This window comes from Rhinatrema bivittatum, chromosome 13 (genome assembly GCF_901001135.1).
Source record: "Rhinatrema bivittatum chromosome 13, aRhiBiv1.1, whole genome shotgun sequence".
Classification (NCBI taxonomy): domain Eukaryota; kingdom Metazoa; phylum Chordata; class Amphibia; order Gymnophiona; family Rhinatrematidae; genus Rhinatrema; species Rhinatrema bivittatum.
In genome coordinates this window covers 54,217,906-54,243,341 of record NC_042627.1, presented here as the reverse complement: position 1 = coordinate 54,243,341, position 25,436 = coordinate 54,217,906, and the positions used below count along the sequence as shown (strand labels likewise).

The 25,436-nt window shown below is 43.0% G+C and overlaps 1 protein-coding gene across 1 annotated transcript in view; it reads right to left on the bottom strand.

Moving 5' to 3' along the window:
* Window positions 1-531: 531 nt before the first annotated feature.
* LYSMD2 (LysM domain containing 2) overlaps window positions 532-25,436 on the bottom strand; it is a 42,384-nt gene continuing 17,479 nt past the window's right edge. Inside the window, exon 3 of the mRNA XM_029575418.1 lies at window positions 532-1,249. Coding sequence (XP_029431278.1) covers window positions 1,207-1,249 — 43 coding nt within the window. The 3' untranslated portion in view covers window positions 532-1,206. The remainder of the gene's footprint in view (window positions 1,250-25,436) is intronic.

Genomic DNA, 25,436 nt, shown 5'->3' with positions numbered 1-25,436 from the left:
TTAGCCAAATAAGTCTTATTTGGCTAACTTTAGACTTGCTAACCAGGTAAGTCTGATTCTCTTTACTTATCCAAATACATTAGCCAGATAAGTAGCTGCTCCCCAAATGCCCATATGCCATCCGCCCAGGCCTGGATTTCTCAGCAGGCACACTCTGTCTGTGCCTAGGGTAGCAGCAGGCTGGCTGAAGATTTGCTGCATCCCAGCTGTGCTGAATCTCACTCAGCAGAAAACGGCCCTCTGCTTCCTGATCCAGCCCCTCCCCTCCAGAGGTGAGGAGTACTGGCTGAATAAATGGCAGCCGCTGAATGGGGCCAGATATTCAGCCACCTCCACTTAACCAGATAAGTCCTTACTTATCCAGCTAAGTTGCACGGAGTAATAGCCTCCTACTTTTCAGAGATGTAAGATTTATAATCAATGAGAGATTTCTATTGGACAGCAAATTAATTGGTTATAGTGCAAAATACTTACCTAACCTATTAATCAAACCACATGAGTTGATAAAAAAAAAATTGACAGACTAAAGGGTAGCCATTTCGTTGTATCTTTTAATATATGTCCTTAAATTAAATGGCAATAAAAACACTGACACACAAACTATTAACATTAAATATCACTTGCCACACAAATAAAATATATATTATTGTATCCTTACTTGCAAATTTATCAAACATAAGATAAGCTATTTTTTTTCAATATATTTTTTAAATTTTAAAACATGATTAAAGCTGAAATATGAACACACTTATTGCAAGAAGTTATTCCATTAGAATTTTGCTGTCATATATTTGCTATAATTTTGATAGTGAATTTTCTTATAAGCATAGTTTTTTCATAAGTACTTCGGCTCTGCAACTTTTCAGCCCAAGCATTTAAAACAAATGATACAGGAAATTAAGATACCCTGGAGAAATGAAATCTCAAGGATACATTTTTCAAGCATGCCATACTTTACGCATAAGGCAGCAGTCACTAGTTTCTCAAGGTTTGCATACCTTACTGAGATCATAAGGACATTAACCCAAGGAAGGCAAACAAGGTCAAATAATTTCAGTGCAATTGGACATTTAAGTGGAGCTGCTCACTCGGGACCTGTGAAAAGCACACAACATGATAATCTAGCGTTTCAAAATCTTCCATTTCATTTTGTTTTTTGAGAACTCAATATTCCACTTCTATTCCAGGTTTAAAGCTGCCTTTTATTTACTGATGATAGGAAGAGGTTGCATAGGGAGCATCATCACATCTGAAAACAAAACAAAACAAATACAAAGCAATTAATATAATTGTTAGCTAATAAAAACATATAGATTAATAAGAAATAGACATGATTCTTGCTGAGGGCATTCTTAGTTCCTTCTGGTAGGCACCACTTCAAAAAAGAAGACACCTTCTCCTGCTGTGGTTTGTTGGGTTTTTTTGGCATTAGTTAAGAGAATGAAATTATCAGCTCAAAGGATGTCTGGTACTATCAGTTCAACGTCATGCCCTGCTTCAGTTTCTCTTTGTGAAGGTCCCAATCTCCATGTAATTCAATATATCCAAATATCATTCAAACATATCATCAGCATTATTTAATTCTCCTCCCCTCAGAAGGCTGCCATGCAACTCCAATCACTAATCCTACTTTACCAAAAGCGGTTCACATAATCTGTCTGGTTTTCAGGTGAATCATAATATGAAAGCTAATGGGTTTCTAAGACAATGCAGGCAAATCGCTCATAAATATTAAACTGTGGCGTTTTTGAAAACTAGACCTGGTTGCGATCCTTGAGGATTTACATGTCCCTGTTGTAAACTAACAGGTCATCCATTTCAAAGGTATGTATTGTTTTTGCAATTGTACAATATAAAGTCTATTATTATGCCCTATGATTTAAAGATATCAAACTGTTATGGTGAAAATAATAAACATGTTTTCATTATCATCAAATAGGTGATTCTTAAGATAAGAACACTGATGTGTCCAAACCAATGTCCAAGGTTTTATGCCATATACAAAATGCTCAATTTAAATGTGGTCCATTTTGGGAAACTTTCTGGTACCATATTTCCCATCTGTGCTGCTAACGCCGTAAATTGATTTATTTAGTGTATTTAGCTCACGTCTTGTTGCATTCAGGTACAGTAGATATTAGGGATGTGCATTCGCTTGCGACAAAATAGGAAATTTAGACAATATTTCCTATTTCGTCGTGGTTCGGGGGGTCTCCGAAACGATAGGAAAAACCCACGAAATTTTGTGTGGTTTTCTTATCATTTTCGGGAGGGAGAGAAAAGGTACACAAAAAAAACCCAAACACCCAAACCCACCCCAACCCTTCAGATTTAATTAATTACAATCCCCCACCCTCCCGATCCCCCCAAAACTTGCCTAAAGTCCCTGGTGGTCCAGCGGGGGTCCCGGAGCAATCTCCCCCTCTCGGGCAGACAGCTGCCTCTAATCAAAATGGTACCGATGGCCCTTTGCCCTTACCATGTGCAAAGGGCCACCGGCGCCATTTTGTTTACTGGCAGCTGACGGCCCAAGAGTGGGAGATTGCTCCCGGGACCCCTGCTGGACCACCAGGGACTTTAGGCAACTTTTTTTTTGGGGGGGGGGATTGTAATTAATTAAATCTGAAGGGTTGGGGTGGGTTTTTTATTTTCGGATTGGGACAGCCGAAAAAAAAATCGGTCCGAACCGCAGGAAATTAAATTTCCCGCGGCGGGCCGATAATTAAGGCCGAAGCGAAAGGTTCGGCCGAATCACATCTCTAGTAGATATTTTCCCTGTTTTAACTCACATGCCAAGTCCTGTTCTTCTTGTCAAACCTCAAACCCACCTTCCAGGTATGATTCTGTCCTGCCTATTGCCAGGAATGTACGAATTTAAACCTGGTACTTGCTTTTATGTTCACTTGGATTAAAATATTTTGTACTTTATGATACCTTTGTTTACTAACTTGAGACAAACAGTAGTAATTTTGCAGTACATTTGTTTTTTAGAAGCAGCAGCAACAAAGTCTGAAGTTGTTTTCAATAACTACTCCCAACTCTAAAATAATATTGAAAACACCAGTCTTGCCTGGTCTAACAGAGCATCTGACTCTCTATAAAACTCATTCTGTTTCAATGAACTTATACAGTACTGAAGTGACAAATCTTTACTAAACAGGATTCCAAGAAGGCTAGGCTAACCCACACGGAGTACACATGGGCAACGGCTTCACTAGTTTTTGTGACTGGATTGTTACAAAGCTTGGTGGTAAAACCAGGGAAGGAGGCCTGGGTGTTGGATTAAATAGGAGCCTTCTAAAAACCAAAGACAAGACCTGGAATAACCTACAAGTAGAAGTAGCAGATGCCAGCACTGTAATGGAATTTAAACATGCCTGGGACAGGGTTAGGAACAGAGTTGAGAGGGTGGGTAGAAGACATGGAGGAAAGGAGAATCTAGTGTTGGTTTAAATATGGGTATTTATATTTCATCTACCCAAAGTGGCAGAGAGGAAGACACTGAAGAGACAGGATAACTAAGTAGGGTCCTTATCTGCCATGATTTATTTAGTGAAGACTGGTAGACTTTAATCATGAAACCCAAGTTTAAAAAAAAAAATCAAACAGGAAGGATAAACAATTTTTAGAAAACTAAAAGACTAGGCCCTCCCAAATAGGAATTGATGATGACAAAACTAATTTTTCTAATTTTAGGAATGATGCCTTGCAAATAAATATGCATGATGTTAAAGAAAATATTCTTTTGCATTTTGTTTAATTCTAGTGCTTTCAGGGAAGTGCTTAACTGCTGTCTAATTTGATTGCATGCATATTTTTAAAAAAAAGTATAAAACACCTTTTTAAAATGTCATCAGTATCATGCAAGCAAGCTTGAAACATACTGTATACATCTCTAGATTTTAGCCCCCACATATAAAAATAAAGATATGTATCATATAAAAATATTCTAAAATGCAACCGAAAATGCTCCTTGCTTCCCTTGATCAAAACTATACATTACAGAACCAGTGGCATGGTGGGGGGGGGGGGGGGGGCAGAATAAGAGGAAGCCCGTGGCTGCCTGGGGAGTCCATCCCGCCTGATGGCAGAAAAGGAGGAGACCACCCATGGCTGTCTAGTGCAGGGGGACACCAGCAGCACTGAGCCGGGATGTGGTGTACTGTGGTGGAAGGTGCTTGTGACAGTCGGTGAACCTGATCCCACCGGCAGCCGAAAAACATGAAGAGAGGCTGTGCAGCTGCCAGTGGACCTCATCCAATGGCAGCTGAGCAGAGGACACCCTTCCCCTTATTTGTGCAGGCCCACTGTATTAGAATTTGCAAGAGAAACACATTCTCTATGCTGATTCGCAATGCAGGAGATCAGCATGAAGTGCTAGCCTGGACAGGGGATGCAGATGCAGCAATGAGTGATTGGCTCCTCCCCAAGAGCCACGCGGTGGTGGCGACGACAGCAGCAGCAGCAGCAGAGAAAAGAGAGAGAGGATCTCAGGCTGCCGGCAAAACAAAGAAAGGAGGTCTGCCTTCAACATGTGTATGTGTGTAAATGGGAGCTTGTGTGTATGAGAAAGAATGGGTGCCTACCTGGGGTGTGGGTGTGTGTATGAGAGAGAATGGGTGCCTGCCTGTGGGGGTGAGAATGAATAGGTGCCTACATGGGGGTCTGTGTGTGTGTATGTATGAGAAGGAATAGGTGCCTGCCTAGGGGTCTGTGTGCATGTGTGAGAATGAATGGGTGTTTGCCTGGGGGTCTGTGTGGGTGAGAGCCTCTGTATGTGGGAATCTGGGGAAGAAAGAGCTTTTGTATGGGGGAGGGAAGAGGGTCTTAGAGCTTGTGTATGAGTGTGTGGGTGTATATGAAAGCATGCATGTATGTGGTTAGTGCAGTTAGTGTAGCTGGCTTTAAAAAAGGTTTGGATAAGTTCTTGGAGGCGACGTCCATTCACTGCTATTAATCAAGTTCACTTAGGGAATAGCCACGGCTATTAATTGTATCAGTGGCATGGGATCTTCTTAGTGTTTGGATAATTGCCAGGTTCTTGTGGCCTGGTTTGGCCTCTTGTGCTGGGCTTGATGGACCCTTGGTCTGACCCAGCATGGCAATTTCTTATGTTCTTATGTGTATGTGACAGTGTACGTGTGAGAGAGAATGAGCATGCAAGGTCTGAGCCATGTTTTCTTTTGAAACATACATATGATTATTGTTATTCACTAAGCCGCTTCTGGCCATAAAATATTCCGAACTCCAGGCTGGTGAACTGAGTCCTTAACATTTGCTCTAACACAAGAAAGCAGGTATCTGTATCTTTTCAAGTTATTTCCTATCCTGAAGGCCCAGAGATGTAAATCTACATTCAGCCTTGCTTGTCTTTAGCATCTGGCTCAAGGAGTCACTCTGTATCTTTCCATCATTTACAACTAGTGGAAAAACACTTGGTTAAAATCAGCTCCTTTACAATTCTCGCTCTTCACCTGCTCTCTGAAAGGAACTACCAATTATGAAACAGAGGTTACGCATGGAGGAGAACAGCCATCATCGTATTACTCAGAAGACAACATGTTTTTTACCATAGCATTCCCCTATGCATCCTAAAAGAAATACTGCTCCTCTTTACATTTATAAGAATGTTAAACAGAGGTAAAATAATGAGGTCTTGTTGGAGAAGTTTAAAATGTCAAGAACTGATAATGGATTTCTCTACCAATTATGTCAATAAGCAGAACAACCTATGAGGAAAATAAATCTGTGGATCATGCTAATACTTTGAAAAGATGTTCCAGGGAACTCAATTGTTGCGTCCGGTCGCTGACGGCTGCGACCGCTCTGCCTTACCTCTTTTTTCCCTTTTCCTCCTCCCTAGGCAAGATGGCGACTTTCACTGCCAAGTGCTGAGGGCCTTGGCATTTCCAGCTCAGCATGGGCGTCCCAGTCCACCATGCTTACTCCCGTGGCCTCCTAGGGTGCACGCGCACATCTCCTACGCTCAAATACACGTCATGGCGGGAACCTGGGGGCATCCCCACCGCACGACGTCAATACTTCTGGGTATTTAAAGCCTCCGCTTCGATTCCACCTTGAGTTAGCAAAGACTACGGTCTAGCTTCTCTGACCGCTCTAAGCTGCACGCTTAGATGCTGCTCTACTCTCCAGGGCCTCGCTCCGTTAGAAGCTCTAGACACCCGCTCCTCTGGGGTCTCTCGCTTCCACCACCCTTCGGGGCCTCTACTAATTAGACAACCATTCCTCGGGGGTCTCTCTCTCTCTTATTCATTGCAGGATCTCAGGACTATCAGGTACTCACTCCTCGAGGCTTACCAGTCTAGCATCCTGCACCACGGACCTCCGGTCCCACCATCTTCACTACCAGGAAGACGCCTGCACTACGTTCCAGTGACTACCTATATGATCCAGCTCTCCAACTCCACCCACCAGGTATGGCTTATCCCGCACCGCGGGGTCCTATCTACCTTGAACACCTGGGTGACATATCTACATCTGAGACTGTCAGAATGTATTGGCACCTTGCCGGACTCCAGTGCCTTTCCTTCCTGCCTCATACCATCTATCCACAGCAGTACAATAAAGCTTTCCTTCTACAAGTGTCTGCTCTCTACGTATAACCTATCGCTGTGGTTCCCCACAGGGCCCCTCCCCGTGGGAGGAGTCATCTCCACAGCGACTAAGGGTCCACAATGCCACAAACACAACATCAATATTAGAAAATACAGTGCATTCAGAAAGTATTCAGAACCCCTTCACTTTTTCCACATTTTGTTACATTACAGCCTTATTCTGAAGTGGATAATATGCATTTTTCCCTCCTCAAGCTACACACAATACCTCATAATGACAAAGTGAAATCAAGTTTGTAAAAATGTGTGCAAATTAAATACAGTAAGTATTCAGATTCTTTACTCTCTACTTTGTTGAGGCATCTTTTACAGTGATTACAGCCTCAAGTCTTCTTGGATGTGCCACTACAATCGTAGCACACTTAGATTTGGGGATTTTCTCCCATTCTTCCCTGCAGATCCTCTCTGTCAGATTGGATGGAGAGCATCGATGCACAGCTAGTTTCAGGTCTCTCCAGAGATGTTCGATTGGGTTCAAGTCCAGGCTCTGGTTGGGCCACTCAAGGACATTTACAGACTTGTCCCGAAACTATTCCTGTGTCGTCTTGGCTGTGTGCTTAGGTTCGTTGTCCTGTTGGAAGGTGAATCGTCATCCCAGTCTGAGGTCCAGAACATTCTAGACCAGGTTTTCATCAAGGATCTCTCTGTACTTTGCTCCGTTCATCTTTCCCTCGATCCTGATTAGGCTCCCAGTTCCTGCAGCTGAAAAACATCCCACAGCATGATGCTGCCACCACCATGCTTCACCATAGGGATGGTATTTGCTAGGTGATGCACAGTGCCTGGTTTCCTCCAGACATGATGCTTGGCATTCAGGCCAAAGATTTCAATCTTGGTTTCATCAGACCACAGAATCTGGTTCCTCATACTCAAGAGTCCTTTTAAGTGCCTTTTGGCAAACTCCAAGTAGGCTATCATGTGCCTTTTTACAGAGTGGTGGCTTCCGTCTGGCCACTATCACAAAGGCCTGATTGGTGGAGTGCTACAGACATGGTTGTCCTTCTGGAAGGTTCTCCCATCTCCACAGTGCAACTCTGGAGCTCTGTCAGAGTGACCATGTGGTTCTTGGTCACCTCCCTAATCAAGGCCCTTCTCCCCCAATTGCTCAGCTTGGGTGGGCAGGCAGCCAGCCTCTAGGAAAAGTCCTGGTAATTCCAGACTTCTTCTATTTAAGAATGATGGAGGCCACTGTGTTCTTTGGGACCTTCAATACTGCAGCAATTTTTTATACCATTTCCCAGATCTGTGCCTTGACACAATCCTGTCCTGGAGGTCTTCAGCAATTCCTTCGATTTTATGGCTTTGATTTTGCTTTGACATGCACTATCGACTGTGAGACCTTATATAGTCAAGTGTGTGCCTTTCCAAATCATGTCCAATCAACTGAACATACCACAGGGGGACTCCAATCAAGCTGGAGAAATATCTTAAGGATGATCAATGGAAACAGGATGCTCAACTTTGAGTGTCATAATAAAAGGTCTGAATATTTATGTAATTCTGATATTTCAGCTTTTTTTTTAAATTTGCACAAATTTCTACAAGCCTGATTCTGCTTTGTCACTATGAGGTATTGTGTGTAAACAGAGGGAAAAAATGTATATTATTCATTTTAGAATATGGCTGTAACATAAGAAAATGTGAAGGGGTCTGAATACTTTCTGAATGCACTAAGTTTTTTGTGCCTGATGTGGGATCTACTGTAGTCAAATTTCCATGTTTAAACAGAATTTGACAGCTGTGGAGGCAATAATGCTCCTGAAACGTCTGTCAATACAGCCTCCGCCTTCTCATGTTACATTGACCTTTAAACTTGGCCATCTTTCCATTTAGAATCACATAAATGATTCATCTGTTTTCCCTTCAAAATGCATTTATCTTACAAAGCATTTTAACTCCTTTCTGGAAGGTGCATCTGCTGCCTTTTATCTGCAGTACATTTACATTTCCAGCAAATTAATAAGCTTCACCATCTCTTCATCTTATTCTATTATTTCATTTCTGATTTACAAGTAGGATTTTGACTACAGCTTATAGCTATTTAAAAAACATTTAAGTCTCATTGCCACCGGTTGGTAGCGGTATGCTAAAAAAATGTCAAATCTAGAAATAACTTACTGTTCACAGCTTAAGATATAGGTACCAATAACTAGTATTTTTCCCAGAGAATTTAATTCAAGCAGCAAGCTTTTTTTTTTTTTTTGGGAGGGGGGGGGGGGGGGGGGGAATATTAAAGCATAGACCAGGGGTAGGCAGCTCCGGTCTTTGAGTGCTGCAAGCCGGACAGGTTTTCAGGACATCCACAAAGAATATGCATGAGATCTATTTGCATGAAATACATCATGAATATTCTGTGTGGATATCTTCAAAAACCTAACCGGCTGGCAGCCCTCAATTACTAGAGTGGCCTACCCCTGGCGAAGACCAATAAAGGTATCATTGCTACTCAACTACTTGGTTGGTTTCCCTTATAACCAACTTTATTTTGGATGAACTAACAGTCTCCGTTTCTACATTATGTACTACAGGAAATATAAATGCAACTAGCAATGAATCCTTCGTTTCACATACCTCTAAGAAATCTAATTTCTAGTAAACCTTCTGGTAATGAGGAAAAAGGTTTTTGATAAAAATGGTTCCAGAGGGTGGGGGGGGGGGGGGGGGGGGGGGGGCACAGATTTAATTCCCAGACCTGGCCCCTATGCCTTGAGCCAACCCAGGCTGGGAATGCTAAGGCGGCACCATTGCCAGCCCCCAGAAGTAAGCAGCCCCGCACAATAGTGACCCCTATTGACCAAGCTCAGGATGGACGAGAACCAGATTCCAAAGAGAGCCATGAGCTATGACTCTGGCCAAAGGCCTTACTTATGCAGTTGGGTCACAGAGGGAGAAAAGGTATACAAATTTGGGAAAGCCTCCATGGTTAAAAGATCAGTTAAAATAAAAAGATTCAAGGGCTGGCCTGGTGGCTCAGCCACAAGTTGGATGCCTGGGCCTGGCTTCTGCTCCCAGGCTGTCTGGAGTTGCTGCAGAGTCAGCCTCACAGCCCCTGGGCAGAGGAAGTCCCAGGCAGACTCGGAGCAGATGCACCAGGTTGGGGAAGGAGCCCTAGACTGTGGGTCCTGGCCAAAGACCCATGGCTGGGCTTAGGTGGTGGATTATAAAATGGGGAGGGGGGGGTGACTCTAGATGGGCCACTGAAGACTCATGGCACTGTAGCCCACCTGAGGTCGCTTCTGATTGAATAGGAGCAGAAGGAAACTGCCATACCAACGAAAATAAAGGTTCAAAAAAATAATCTTTGTTTAAAGAGATACATGGAAAAGACTTTAGGTAAGCAGCCTGTCACTAGATCAGATTGGCAGATAATTAAGAATAATTATGGTATTTTTTAAGCATTTACAATTTGTGAAATTGCATACCATGATTATCCAAGTGACAGATAGGTTGACTGCTTTATTTTTAAAGACAGACAAGCTGCGAAGAGTTTAATCAAATGATAAAAACATACAATTAACACTGCATGGTCATTTTCTTCAACAAATATATAAAATTAGCAACATTCTCAAGGCAAGAACAGTTCACAACTGGAAGGTTTCCAAACGCTGACTTTGCACGTTCCTAAATAGGATGATGAACATTTTGGCTAATATCAATAGGTATAGCTGTTCCTTAAGAGGGAAATATCCAAAACTTTTTATGTGGGTAAACACATTCACTCGCCTGAAAAGACCTTTTGAAAATTATCCCCACTCATTATGTACTCTGTGCACCCAAGTGAAAAAGAGAGGAAGAGTTAGGCCAGGGGAGTGAAAGCATGAGCGTAGATTTCATTTTCAATCTTTCTGCTGTGTACTTTACACTTAGTCCCATACAGGTGCAAGGTATGTGGGTGCAAACATATCCACATTGCATGCACCACCCAAATCTTCAAAGAGAAATCCCACCAGAAGTTTCTCTTTGAAACTGCCAAATAAAAGAAACAAAAAAAAATCGCGCACCATTAATCCTTTATCTCATTTACATGGCAGCATCTGTACCCTTGCCCAAGTAATGCATTTTCCTTGCTTTAATGAAAGAGAAATCTAGTCACCTTTAGTGTATGGCTGCAGCACCTCTATACAAGTAACCTGAGCTCCTAAGCAAAGTAATTATCTCCTGACTTAAAGGCAACACACACAGATTAAAGGAACAGCTGCTTATGCTAGAATTTTCGGCTGCAAGCCATTTAGTGGAGTAGAGACTTGCAGGAAAAAGTCAAAATGGTCAACATCAGAAAAGTTTAAAAGAAATGTTAACTTCACTGCTAACTTCAGCCATATTTTCTTTATAAGACATCGTTTTCTGTTCTGCAGACCCCATGTCTGCCTTGCACAGACTTCCAATCTTTGTGCCTTAATGTATGGCTATCTGAAGGTCCTTTCACCTCTCTTCAGTAACTATAAAAAGGAGTCCACATGGGTGCAATGTAAATGATTTTTATTATTGAAGCATTATACTACTTGATGAGTAGTCATAATTAGTATATAGATTAAAAAATTAGTTATAGTATAAATTGATAGTTTGTGTTAAAATCATCGAGGTCCATTTTCAGTCGCTGTGCGGCTCTGCTAGTTAGTCAGATAAACATACTCTGTTAGCTAGCAAAATATATTCAGGATTAAGGTCAAACCGCTGAATAAACCCGGCTATCTTAAAGTTAGCTGGTTATGTCTAACTGGTTAACTTTAGGAAAGCCTTATGGCCCAATCAGGTCTAGCAGCATAGATTAAGCTGCTAACTCCAAATATTAAAGTTAGTTGCATAACTTATGTGGCTAACTCTGCTCCTCCCGGAAACACCTACCACCCGCCCCCAGAATGCCCCTGACTTAAGCAGCTAAATTCTAAGTAATTATGCAGCTAGAATTTAGCCACATATAGCATTCAATATAGCTAGGTAGCCATTTAGACAGATAACATTCACCAATGTAGAAATAGATTTCTCCAAAAAGACCAAAATTATTCATATAGAATCGAGAGTAACAACAGCACAACCTACAAGAGGTGGCCTTACTTTTTTTTTTTGTGTAATAATTTTTATTCAGCAACAGTCAACACAACAAAACATGATAAATTCACAGATACTGCGCACAGAACATCAGAAATTGGCAAAGAATAGATACCGTACAAGGTCTCGATTGCCGCTCGATTTTAGTTTTGTCCCCAGAACCCATTCCATTCCAGTCCAACCCAGCCCCCCCCTTCCCTCCCCATAGACTTTGGTAACAAGGAAAACAATCATGAATCTGAGACCAAGAAAACCTCATGGGAGAATTGGCTAACAATAGGACAAAGTAAATACATAGAGAGCCTGGGAAAAGCATTACAGGAAAAACATAGCAAGATTGTTATTGATAGTAAGTGGTATTGGTCTAAAGCTTTAAAGAGTCACTCACGTCCATTGCAAAAACTTGCAAACCCTCCAGTTTCCCAAGAAAGGGAGGTGTTACTTGGGAAGCAAGTTCCGTTCCACAGCGGGCAGTTGGTTTACATACAGCTCCCAGACTCTCCACGTCCGAATATACTGCGATTCCGACTTTTGCTTTGCAGTGAGCAATTCCCAGTGTAGCAGCTGACGGATCTTCCCCTGCCAAACCAAGGCAAACAGCGGGGCAGGGCTTGTCCATTGTGCCAAAATAGAAACTTTGGCCATGAGGCAGAATTTGTCGAACAGCAGCAGCTGCTCATCAGTAGGAGAGAAAACCTGAGGTGGGATCCCTCCCAAGAGCCAAATAACCGGATCCAATGGGAGAACGCAGTCCCAGAGTCCCTCTAGCTGGTGCTGTAAGTGCCCCCAAAATAACTGCAGGCAAGGGCATGCCCAGAAACAGTGAAGAAAGTCCGGGTTTTGTTGTCCACATCTACAACAATTCTTATGTGGAGTGGCGCCCACGTAGAAAGCTTGTTGTTGCGAATAAAATGCCTGGTGAAGAAATTTGTAGGCTTTGTCACGCAATAAAACATTTTCAACAGAACCTGGTAGTCTCAAGAAGCATTTCTTAAAAACAGAACTGGCAGTATTGCAGGAAAGTACCAAATTCCATCGTTGAGCTACTCGATCTAGGACATGTCCAGAATGTAGGCCAGTCAGCGCTGCATAAAATTGAGAGCATGAGTTGCGTTTGCCATCTTCCCCAAGCATAAAAGTCCGCACCGAAATGTAATGGGAGAGGAATTCCGGGTGAAGTCTTTGTTGCTCTTGTATGAAATGTCTGATTTGGAGAAATCCAAAGAAGTCCGCTGCAGGCAGATGGAATAGAGATTGTAAGTCCTGAAAACTGTGCAGTCGCGGCGGGTTCTCAGTAGCATCAAAGAGCTGGTGCATGAACCGCAGACCCATCTGGGACCACCGTTGGAAGAGAAAATAGGTCATCCCTGGGGGGAACAGCAAGCAGCCTCTGATAGGAAGCCCTGCATGCGGGCCAGACGAGATTCTCAGCTGACGACAAAGATGTTTCCATGCCAGCTTTATAGGACGGATGACTATACTGCGCACAACAGACGTGGGAAGTTGGGCATCTGGCATCTGGAGAACCGCACTAGGAGCATGTGGAGATAGCCAACATTTATAGAAGTCCAAGGGAGAGTTAGTCGACGAGTCACAAACCCAGTCCTTGACATGGCGCAGTAGACAAGCATGATTGTAGCTTTCCAAATCTGGACAGTTCAGACCACCCTCCAGTCTAGAAGCCATAAGTACCTGTAATGGGATGCGGGCTCGTTTACCATTCCACAAATAGGAAACAATTCCTTTGTGAATGTCAGAAATGTCACGTTTTTTTAACCAGAGCGGTAACATATGAAACAGATATAACCATTTTGAAATTTCCATCATCTTAAGTAACAAGATTTTCCCAGACAAAGATAAAGGCAAACCCTGCCAAGCTGATAGGTTTTTAAGGAGTTTCACTTTAAGAGGTGTAACATTTAACATGTAGGTTTGACTAGGGAGAGCTGGTATATAAACCCCCAGATATTTTAATGAGGTCGAGACCCATTTCAGCGGGAAAACTCCCAACCATTTGGCTTGTAGCGTTCCCAGCACATCCAGAGCTTCAGACTTGTCTACGTTTACTTTTAAACCCGCAAATTTGCCAAATGTGGATTGAATATGTAACACATGGGGCAGGGACACAGATGGGTTACTAAGAAAGACCAGCATATCATCAGCGAAAGCCGCTAGTTTAAAAGAGGTCTGTTTAAGTGGCATGCCGTGTATAACCGGTGAGTCCGCTAGCTTACGGAGTAAAGGGTCTAAAGACAGAATATACAGTATGGGGGAGAGCGGACAGCCCTGTCGGACCCCTCTTTTTATCTGAAACCCATCGGAGAGAGAGTCATTGACCACAATCTGGGAAATCGGGTCCTCATACAATATAGAGATGGCAGTGATGAGGCGGTCTGGGAGGCCAAAGCGAGCGAGAACAGAAAACATATAATCCCAAGAGACTCTGTCAAACGCCTTCTCTGAGTCGAACCCCACAGCCAGTGACTCAACCTGACAGGTGTGTGATGCTTCAATGGCGGCGAGAAGCCTAATGACATGGGCACTCGCATTCCGGCCACTCACAAAACCCGCCTGGTAAGGGGATATTATCGCGGGCAGGACAGAGTTCAGGCGAATTGCTAATATGCGGGCATAGATCTTTAGGTCAGTATTCAATAGGGATATGGGACGATAAGATGACGCCTGAAGCAAGTCCTTACCCGGCTTGGGTAATACTGTAATATACGCCCTATTAAATTTCGCAGGGAAATGTTGGGTATCCCAGGCATGGTTAAAAAAGGACACCATAGTACCTACAATGGAAGGGCTGAGTATTTTATAATATTCGGATGTCAGTCCATCCGGTCCCGGTGATTTGTGATTTTTACAAGTTTTAATTACTCCACGTACCTCTCCGGCCGAGATAGGTCGGCTTAACATCTCCTTTTGTAAAGCAGTAATTTGTGGGAGTTGGAGCCTCTCAAAAAATTGATTCTCATCGGCTTTCCCCCCCAGTCTATCCTCACTGTATAGGCTGCCATAGAATAGGCGAAAAATTTCACAAATATCCTTGCTTGTATGGGAAGGAGTCCCAGCTGAGGAGTGGAGACTGCCAATAAAGGTTTTCTTCCGTTTGGCAGCAACCAACCGAGCAAGCAGCTTACTGGATTTGTTGCCATACCGAAAGAAGAAGTGCTCCGAAGCCTTTAAAGAACGCTGGGCTCTTACATGTAAAAGGGCATTTAACGCATTGAGACAGGCCGCATAAGCCTCCCGATGTGCACCCGAGGGATTCCCAGCCAACGCCAGCTTTGCAGCCTGAAGCTTAGTGTCTAACTGCAAGATAGCTGCGTTTAGTTTCCTCCTTTTTAAAGCAGAGTAAGCTATGATTTCCCCCCTGAGAACGGCCTTACTCGTCTCCCAGAATAAAGAGGGGTCACTATAATGTTGTGCATTGTGCTTGGCATATTCCTCCCACTTCTCCTTTAAATAGCTGTGGAAGTCCTTGTCCTCCTTCAGCTGACCCGGAAACCTCCAAAACCTATGACCAGAGCGTGATGCAGACAGCCACAAGTCTACCCAAATCGGGGCATGATCAGCAATAATAATGGAACCTATGTCCGCCTCCGCGACACTTGAAAAAAGGGTGGCAGGGGTAAGAATGTAATCAATTCTTGACATGGTACCATACGCTCTAGAAACATGAGTGTATTCCCGCACCTCTGGATGTAAGGTACGCCAGATGTCAATAAGATCTAGACGCTTGCAAAGGAGTCGGATACTGGATTCAGAGGTGGGTTTATAACTAGCGGGCAACTGTGATTTATCCAAAGCACTGTTGGCAATGCTATTGAAATCTCCCATCAATAGTAACTCCCCCCGTGCGTTTGTCAATAGGAGCTGGGATAAATGGTTGAGAAAACCTTGGTCAGGCACATTGGGGGCATAAAGGTTACATATAGTCACCTCCTTCCCTGCAAGATTACCTACCACCACAACGTACCTGCCCTCCGGGTCTTTAAGTTGTTGGTGTAATGTGAAGGGGGTATTTTTGTGTATTAAAATGGCCACCCCTCTCTTTTTCCCGCAGGCTTCCGAAAAGTAACAAGCCGAGGCCCACTCCCTACACAGTTTTTTACTTTCAGGCTCGGAGAGGTGTGTTTCCTGCAAGCAGGCAATATTGACCCGCAACCTTTGCAAATGCTGGAAAATTTTCTTCCTTTTTATGGGAGTACCCAGTCCAGCTACGTTCCACGAAATGAGCCTACATTTACTACCCATTAGCTCTAGCAAAACAATTTAAAGGGTAAAACGGTACCAATTTAGGGTAGGGAACTGGCTCCCAGCCAACCAGCGTCCCTAACTCCCAACCATTTCCCAATGAGGAAAACACTAGAAAAAGACATAAAAGAGAAGTATGAACAAAAAATCCCACTATTCCCGAGTTACCAAAGCCCCCACCCCCCCCTTCCCCCCTTTCCCTTCACCATACCCAAAAGCGTTCAGTCACTTGTACTGAACGAAGATCCAAATGAGTGATCGTTCGGCTCAGAGCCTGCCTCCAACCTCTCTAATCAGGTAAACAACACACAGGAATAAACCCCATAACAGAGCATTAATGCACTGCATGTCATTTGTTTAAAGAGTCCAAAAATTTTGAGGCCTCTTCAACACTGTTATATGTTTGCCACTTCCCTGCGTGATTGATGCGTAGTTTCGCTGGGAACTGCATTCCAAAACGAATGTTTCTAGCGATTAGAGTGCTGCAGATAGGTGCGTAGGCTCTTCGTAGGGCAGCCACCTTCGCAGAATAATCTGGGGCCAGCCGTACTGGGGTGCCTTGAAACTGTAAATTCTCAGTTTTCCGAGCTGCCTGCATAATAAGCTCTTTATGATGGAAGTTCAGGATTTTAGCTATAACGACACGAGGCCTCGTTTGAGTCGGACCCCTGGCTCCTATACGATGCACCCGCTCTATTTCCAGAGGCCCTTGCAGCGCCAGCAGGCCTAAAACCTCCGGCAGCCATTTTAACAAGGTGGGGCGTAGCGCATTATCCTCCAGGGTCTCCGGAATACCCAGAAAACGAATATTAGACCTACGGGCCCGGTTTTCGAGGTCCTCCGATTTGTCTGTTTGCTCCTGAAGCTGCGTTTCTAAGGTACGTACTGTCTTTTGCAGCTCTGTGACCGCGTCTTCCAGGGAGGACGTCCTTTCCTCGACCTGCGACAGACGAGGGGCATACTCCTGAAAGGAGTCCCGTAGCCCCGCAATTTGGTCGGAGATCCCCGTTAGCTTCCCCTCGAGAGCCGCTAGTACCGCTTCTTGGATTGCCGTCACAGAAGAGGGAGATAGTGCATTCACCGGAGGGATCCCTCCGGACGCCATGGTTGGTGTTCCGGGCACCATTTTAGGTTCCGCTGCCTTAGGGTGTTCCTTGTCCCGTTTCGCCAGTTTTGGTGCCATGTTTGACGGCGATTTGGCCATAAAAGATGTAATAGACATGCGAAAATGTCACTCAACCAAGGTGAGGTCGATGTCCGGGGTTTTAGCAGGTTTTAGAGGTCAGAAGCAGGATGAGCCGTTCGGAGCGGAGGCAGACGTGACCGACCCCGCTCACCACATCACGTGATCCGGTGGCCTTACTTTTAATATCAACTAAAGCTGCTCCAAAGTTTGAAACTACAACCACATTCTCATCTTCCATCACTGATATCCTCATCCGCTACTGTAAAATAGAGTCTATGAGATTATCTCCTTCTGACTCTGAGACCTCTGAAGCTTATCTCACCAACTGCTCTCCAAAACCCGCCAAACCGCCAGTCAAGACAACTGTGGACTCTGCAGCATCGGCTCCCCCCTTCGGAGCACTATCCATGCAGTCATTTCCTGGCAACAGTAAGTCTCGCTCAGCAGCAACGAAGCCATGCCTCAAAAATAGGTGGAATAGTTCCCTCACCCGGGCTCAATGAAGCCTCCAAGTATAGCCTCCATGCTAACCCCAGCAAATGACGCTGACGGCAAGAAAGTAGAACATAAGAAATGCTATGCTGTGTCAAACTAAGGTCCATTGAGCCCTGTATTCTGTCTCCGATAGTGGGCAATCTTGGTCACAAGTATCCAGCAAATCCCCATTAGTTGATCTATTTCTTATATCATACTCTACATGGTTAATAACTGTTTATGGGCTTTTCCTTCAGGAATTTATCCAATCCTCTTTTGAACCCCACTATGTTAATGCCTTCACCACGTCCTCTGGTAACAGATTCTATAGCTTGATTGTGTGCAGAGTGAAAAAAATACTTCCTATGATTTGTTTTAAATCTGCCTGTTGCTAGTTTCATGGCGTGACTCTTAGTTCCAGTATTGTTTGAAAGGGTAAATAACCGTTCCCTATTTACCCATTCCACCTCACGCATGATTTCATAAATTTTAATCATATGCTCTCTGTGTTGTCTCTTTTCCAACCTAAAAGAGCCCTAATCTGTTTAGCCTTTCTCCATAAGACAGCTTTTCCATCCACTTCATCATTTTTGTTGCCTTTTCTATGTCTACTCTGTCTTTCTTAACAAGAGGGTGACCAGAAATCACTCAGAACTGAAGGTACAGTCACACCATGGATCTATTCAAAGGCATTATGACAATCTCAATTGTATTCTGTTTTTCTTTCCAAATAATTCCTAACATTTTATTTGCCTTTTTGACGACCACCACCGCATACTGAGCCGAAAATTTCAAGGGACAGTCCTCAAGGACTCTGAAGTCCTTTTCCTGGGTGGTTGTAATGTTTTGGTTGGCTGCAGGATGTTCTGTGCCAACCAGGCTGAGATGTCGCCATGCCAGCATGCCCCAGGGTCTCCCTAGGTGCACAAGCGTGCGGCATGCCAACTCTTGAAGGCACCATGGTGCGAAGCAGAACTGCTAGCACTCAGTGTTGATGTCTCGTGGCTAGGTATTTAAACCCCAGCCCGTGCTCCAAAGCCTCAGCAACAGGTCCTCCTGCCTTGCAGTGCATGTTGCCTGCTGTCTGTTTCCTTGCTTTATCTTGCCACGTTGTTACCTTGCCTTGTCGTCCCTGGAGGACAGAATAGTCTGGGCTCCAGCCTTTTCTCCACAGAATCAGCTTGATTATTTATACCATAACAGAAACAGGAAGGAGTTCTGCTTACCTCAGCAGTTCGATTGCTGTAACCTTTGATTTAAGTCAGTCTTTCAGTAGGAGTTGCCTTCTCTCCCGGTCCTTCCTGTTCCCTCCTAGGCCTACTCTCTTATTCCCTTGTCCTGGGACCAGAATTCCCTTCCGGGCTGTACCTCAAGGTGGACCAGGCTAAATGCCTAGTCCTGATATACATCTTCTTCACAGCCACACTTTCAGGCAGAATTCTAATCTAATGTCAGCAGTCTTGCCTGATATTAACCCAAATGCATGTTTAACTAAAGCAAACACAGCTGCCCACATTGCCCTTTCCAGATGAACCTGAAGCCTTGATATTAAATTAACTGAACTACAGCAAGTATTACAGGAAGCAACGGTACTGTACAAAACACAGATGACCGCTAATGCAAAGCTTATGCCATACTGATTTGTAAGTTAAACCTATTAAAACTAATGGGGCTCGATTTATCACAGGTTTATCTCCCACAGTGTGTTCACATGAAAAACCAGGCCTTCGATGTCAGAGAACACTTTAGCACTTTACAAGTAATGTGAAGTCTACCTGATGATGAATTTTCTCTCATTTAATTAAAAAAAAAAAAAAAAAAAAAAAGAGCTAAAAAATAAGTTTGAAATGATCCAGGTGTTCAACTGAGTTAACCTATACAGCCAGTTCCAACTAACTGCAAGTACTCTAGCACTATTTTTAAGTCACTTCCACAAAAAGTAGAAAGATTATACAATATTTGTGTGATAAAACTGTTCTGGCAGGAAGCCAAACACACTAATAATTATCTTGCTTCTTCATAAAAGAAATTGCCTGGAAGCACAGACTGTAACCGGAAGAGAAATCTTTTTATAACTCTTGCTTTTGGTCGTTACAATACCCCATAAAGCTAAGTTTGATGGTCCTAACTGCTAGGTCGCTCCATGGAAAGAAGTATTTGTGACCTCTGACAATGGAGTGTGCTCTCTCAGCCTGGTCACAGGACCATCGTTACAGACGTATCTTATTCAAAGGATTTGTTCATTTTAATTAGGGGAAAAAAAACGGGGGTACATTTAATTTCTAATGATCTCTTCAAGGGTATAAAAAAAAAAAAAGTTACATTTTTGGATCATTTCGAGAGTGTTTGTCTACTCTAGGACAATACTTTATTTGGACAATCAGTGAAGATTAGTAAGGACTCCACCACATGGGCAGCCTTAACCCAACCACCCGTCTTCTTATCCTAAAATTTTACGCCTTCCTCAACCCCCATCCCACCTCCCCTCCTCAGACTCACAAGATCAGATTGTTGGAAGAAAGAGAGCTACAGTTTTATTATAAATTGGCTGAGTAGAAATGCACTCAGGGCTGGTGCTAGCTTTCTTGCTGCCCCAGCTCATCTCCCTCCAGTAATCTAAACTTTAAAATCTGACATTCCTCCCTACCCAGGTCTATCCCCTCTGCTCTGGAACCCATGGCCAGTCAAGGGTATTACATGCCATAGGCAAACTTTAAAGGCCCACCCACACACAATTAAAAATTGTGAATTTATAACAGATTTTATATTGAAAAGAACATTCTGAGTATAGTCTTCTGAGGTAAAAATATAATATACAGGTTGTCATAAGTGATAGTTACATGCATTGCTATGGTGCCAACCAGAAAACCTGTAAAAAGACCCATTTGGTATTAGGCCCATTGTAATGCATTTTGGATGTGGGCTTGACCCTCAGAAAGCCTTGAGCACAAAAACTATACCAAATCAGCACTAACTGCTAGCACTCAAACAATAACAATCTTACCCATGAAAAAGTAACACTGCAAATATAAACCAGCTCCTAAAATACCAATACACCTCTTATTAGGAAAACAGAACAAGCCAGGCTGCTGTACATCCCTCCACAGAAGCTACATGCTAACAGAATATCTCACCTTAGTTACACATGCAGAACACAGACAGTCCATCACTAATTAAAAAGTCCATCACAGAATAAAGAGAGACCATAAAGTATAAATTAAAATTTGCAGGCAAAAACTGAACTGGAAACTGCAACAAGGCACACCCTGTATACAGTGCAACAACAGAAACAGGGCCAGCGCAACCCACTGTGCAAGCCATGCACTTACAGTTTGTGTGTGTGTGTGTGTGTGTGTGTCTGAGCATGTGTGTGTGTGTGTGAGAGGACGCATGTATGTGTGTGTGTGTGAGAGGGAGTACCGAGACAGATGATGATGGAACAAGAGGTCTAAAATAGCAAGTTTTTTTTGAGAAGTAAATGTTAATATTAAGAAAAGCTGAAGTACTGAAACATAGGGTGTTCTCTTTGTGTGTTTGAGAGCATGGGTGTTTGTCTGAGCATGTATATGTGAGAAAGAGAGGGATCTTGTGTGTGTATGTAAGAGGGAACGTGTGTGAACATGTATATGTAGGAGGGAGCATATGTGAGCATGTGTGTGAGAGAGAGGGAACATGTGCATGTGAGCATATGTATGTAAGAGGGAGCATGTGCACGTATGAAGGAGAGAACATATGTATGTATGCATGCATGTATGTGTATGTATAGATATCTATGAGAGAGAGAGAGGAGAAAGTTTATGCATCCTTCTCTAACTAATCCACTACACTCTCAGAGTGATTAGAAATCAAAAGGTTCCAGGTATGGAGAGCGTGAATTATTTTATCCTTACTAGTTTTAATTTTTGCATGCCGTTTGATGTGTCTACTGTTTTGAAATATTTTATTGGTGTCTGAGAAATTTAAAACACATTGTTTATGTTTTTAATTGGATCTTCCATTCACCAGCTGTTCTGAAATATTCTTTTTTTAGTAGTATGTTTATATTATGGTTAATGTATTTATTATATTTCTTGATTTTAATGTTTAATGTCTGAGGATTGGTGGTGGTTTCTGTTTTTTCATTGTTGCACTGCATAGAGTATGACTTGTTGCGGTTTTCCTATTCAGTTTTTGCCTGCATGTTTCTGTTTATATATGTTGTGGGCTTTTCTGGTTGGCACCAAAAAAATGCAAGCAAATACTTGTGAAATTTTTTCACCATGAATATTATTTTTCATATAAAACCTGAATAATGAATACATAATTTTTAACTGTGTATGTGGAAAGAGCAGGATGCGTGGCGCAAGGGTATACGATTTGCCTAGGATACCTAATATTCTTGCACCAGAAATGGGTTCCAGGGGAGGGGGTGAAGACCCGGAAGGTAGCGGGGTGACAGTTTTAAAGTTTAAGTCGCTTGAAGGAACTGTGATTTTTTTGGGCAGGCCTAACAAAGAGACTGAATGAAATGTGTACGTGTATGGGGAGAGGAGGGGTAGTACAATAATTGTTCGCACAGGGCAGCAAGATAGCTAGCACTGGCCCTGAACAGAAACATCACACATAAAAACAATAACATCAAGAAATATAAACAACAATCATAATAGTAAAACCATATTAATAATGAAAATAAATATTTTGAGACTGCTGAAGAATAAACATAGAATAATTAAAGTCATTTAAATTGTTTTGTAAATTTCCCAAACACCAGTAAAATATTTCAAAAGAGCAGATATCAAATAACAGCCAACAATTAAAACTAATAAGGATAAAAATAAAATTCCCCACTCTTCATACCTGGGAACTTTCGGTTTCCAGTCACCTTGAGATTGTTGTGGATTAGTGGGGGAGAGAGGGCACACACACTTTCTCTCTCTCATACATACTCATGCACATACACTCATGCCTCTTCTCTCACATGCACACAGTTTCTCTCTCCCATGTGCGCACACAAACACACACTCCCTCTCACACACACAGACGCTCTCTCACACTCCAGCACATTCATACTACATCTCTCACACACGCACTCCCTTTCTCATACATACACACATACGTGCTCCTTTTCAAACATACACATACATGTTCTCTCAAACACAGGGGCTTCACTTTCTTTTCTTCCTCTGGCTTCCCTGGCAGCCTTGGGCCCACCTCTTCACTTTGGCCTCCATCGGATCAGGATAAGGTGGTCTCCATTCCACTTTGTCTGCTGGGGAGATGGGGTCCGCTGGCAGCCCAAAGCCTCTTCTCTGCTTAGGCAACCAGTGGACAGGATGGAGTGGGGTCTACTGGATAACTCGTGGCCTCACTACTTCAACTCTTCTTCCCCTATCTTGCTTTTTCCCCACTTTTCATCCCCTTCCCTCCCTACACTACCGTCCCTTCCCACTCTTGAGATTCTTTTCCCCACTTAGTGAGTCACTATCTCAGCTTTTTTCCCCTTCATCTCCTCTCCCTTCCTCTATAGGCTCAGTCCTCTCCTCTGCTCACCCCTTCTTATGCTTTCCCCACTTTCTTCCTGCCAGCTTCCTATGCCTTTCTCCCACCTAATCACCCAATCAATTCCAGCTTCTTAGCCCTCCCCAAGCTCTTCCTCCTCCCACTCTCTGGTGCAGTTTATTACAAATCGGGATTCCTTTTCCCCTCCTTTCCGCGTGAGCAGGCAGCAGGAGCAGCAAAGCAGCCAAACTAAAGAAAAGGCCGACAGACCGCCCGCGGCACAGGAGCCCATAGAAGAGGCTTACCAGCTCCGATTTAGTTATCGGATTGGGCAGATGTAACCCAAACCCCTGCCCATCAACTCCTAGATCTCCTATGCAAGCTGGCAACAGGAGCAGCAGCAGCATTTGAATGACATCATCTCCTGCTGCCGCGGGGCCAGTCTCGCGAGAGAGGAGCAGCAATGGAGAGACAAAACTAGCAAGCTGATATTTTGAGGTAGAGTGTGCTGCTTTAAAGTTTTATTGCTTTGGTAAGATGGAAACAACTTCAAAAAAAACATATGAGACAAACAATACAAAACAGAAAAAGAAATACTCCTTCTGAAGTCTAAGGCAGAAGTTATACATGATTGTGAAGCCAAGAGCTGTTCCCTGCAGCAAAATTACAGAAAATCTCTGAAGTCCCTCCCTACATACAGACTTGATAAAATGAAGATATGAGAGAAATATTTAGGTTAATTTTTTGACAGCTGAAATGGGAACTGCAGGCAGAAGACCCGACCAATTTACACTGCAAAGGCACAGATGGTGATGGATGAACAGAACTCACAACTGGGATAAAGCAGATTACAGTGTCAGATTCTGGAAAAAAAAAAGAAATGATGTGCCTTGGCAGACTGCCAAAACTGAAGCAAGAAAAAGCTAAAATGTCAATATTTACATCATCTAGCCAGGAATACTGCAAATATGAAGCTGTGCACTGAAATGCCAGGAAATAAACAACTACCAACAGCAAGAGCCAGTATAACTGCAGTTAATATTCCTAACTCGTCTTCCATGGGAAAAATTGGAAGTACTCCCTTCCACAAAGCAATTCCATCCATTTAGAAAAATATTTTCCATTATACAAATACGAATGTTACACTCGACCCAAATGATTGAATTTACTGGGGTTTTTTTGTTTGCATATATATTTGGGGATTCATTTTCAAAGCCTTTGATGCACCTAAAACCAGGTTTTATGCGCATAAAAGGCTCGTTAGAAAAGTTGCTGGTCTTTGCACACAAAACGTATGTGCACAAATCAGTTCAACACAAAAAATAAAAAGGAGGTGCTCCAGGGGGTGGATATGAGGTAGAATTTGGATTGTGTGTGCATAAATCTACTCGCGTGTGTTACACCATGCCAGGAGCAGGTAGGTGTGAGTGTACGGCTGTCAGCTTTTTATCCGTGTCGGCTTTCTCAAATACTCAAGCGTTCACATCAGCTCCTCACAGAGGCTGCAGATAATTCTCAGCGTTTCATTACTCAACTCCATTGCTGACATATATTCTCCAACGTCTCTCAAAACCAACCAATCCGAATTAGACTTAATGAACATAAGTCAAAACTTCATACGGAAACAGTGGCTGCACAGATTGTTTCACATTGTATACAGTATAAACATTCGTTTTCTCAGATACATTGGACTATTATTGAACAGATTGCATTGTCATCACGAGGAGGCAATCGCATGGTCACATTGAATCGGCGTGAAGCTTACTGGATATTCACACTACAGTCTCAGGCCCCAGAGAGTTTAAATGAAGAATTAGATTGGGGTTCGTTGATTTAAAAAAAACATATGATGTCACAGATACGTAGTCTTGGATTGGTTGGTTTTCAGAGACGGAGAGTATATAAGAACTGTCAGCAATGGAGTCGAGTAATGAAACGCTAAGAATGAAACGCTGAGAATTATCTGCAGCCTCGGTGAGGAGCTGATGTGAATGTTTGATTATTTGAGAAAGCCGACATGGATAAAAAGCTGACAGCCGTACAAACACTTGGTGGATGCTGATATACCGACACCGTGAAGGAGCAAATATCCCCTGAGGAAAGATCCTCGGGATCTGAAACATGGCCGCATTGGCTTACTATCGGAATCAGACAAGTCGGTTCATTTATTTACTTTGTTGAAACTGGGACATTCACAGCTGTTTATTACAGCGTGGTATTTTGGAAATGTTTGAACATACCAGCTTTGCAGCATCAACTTAGTAGAAAATCGGGACATTTACAGCTATCTTGTCGAAATGATTTTTAGAACACAACATTGTATTGGCTTTGCTGACAATTACTTTTTAAAAAAA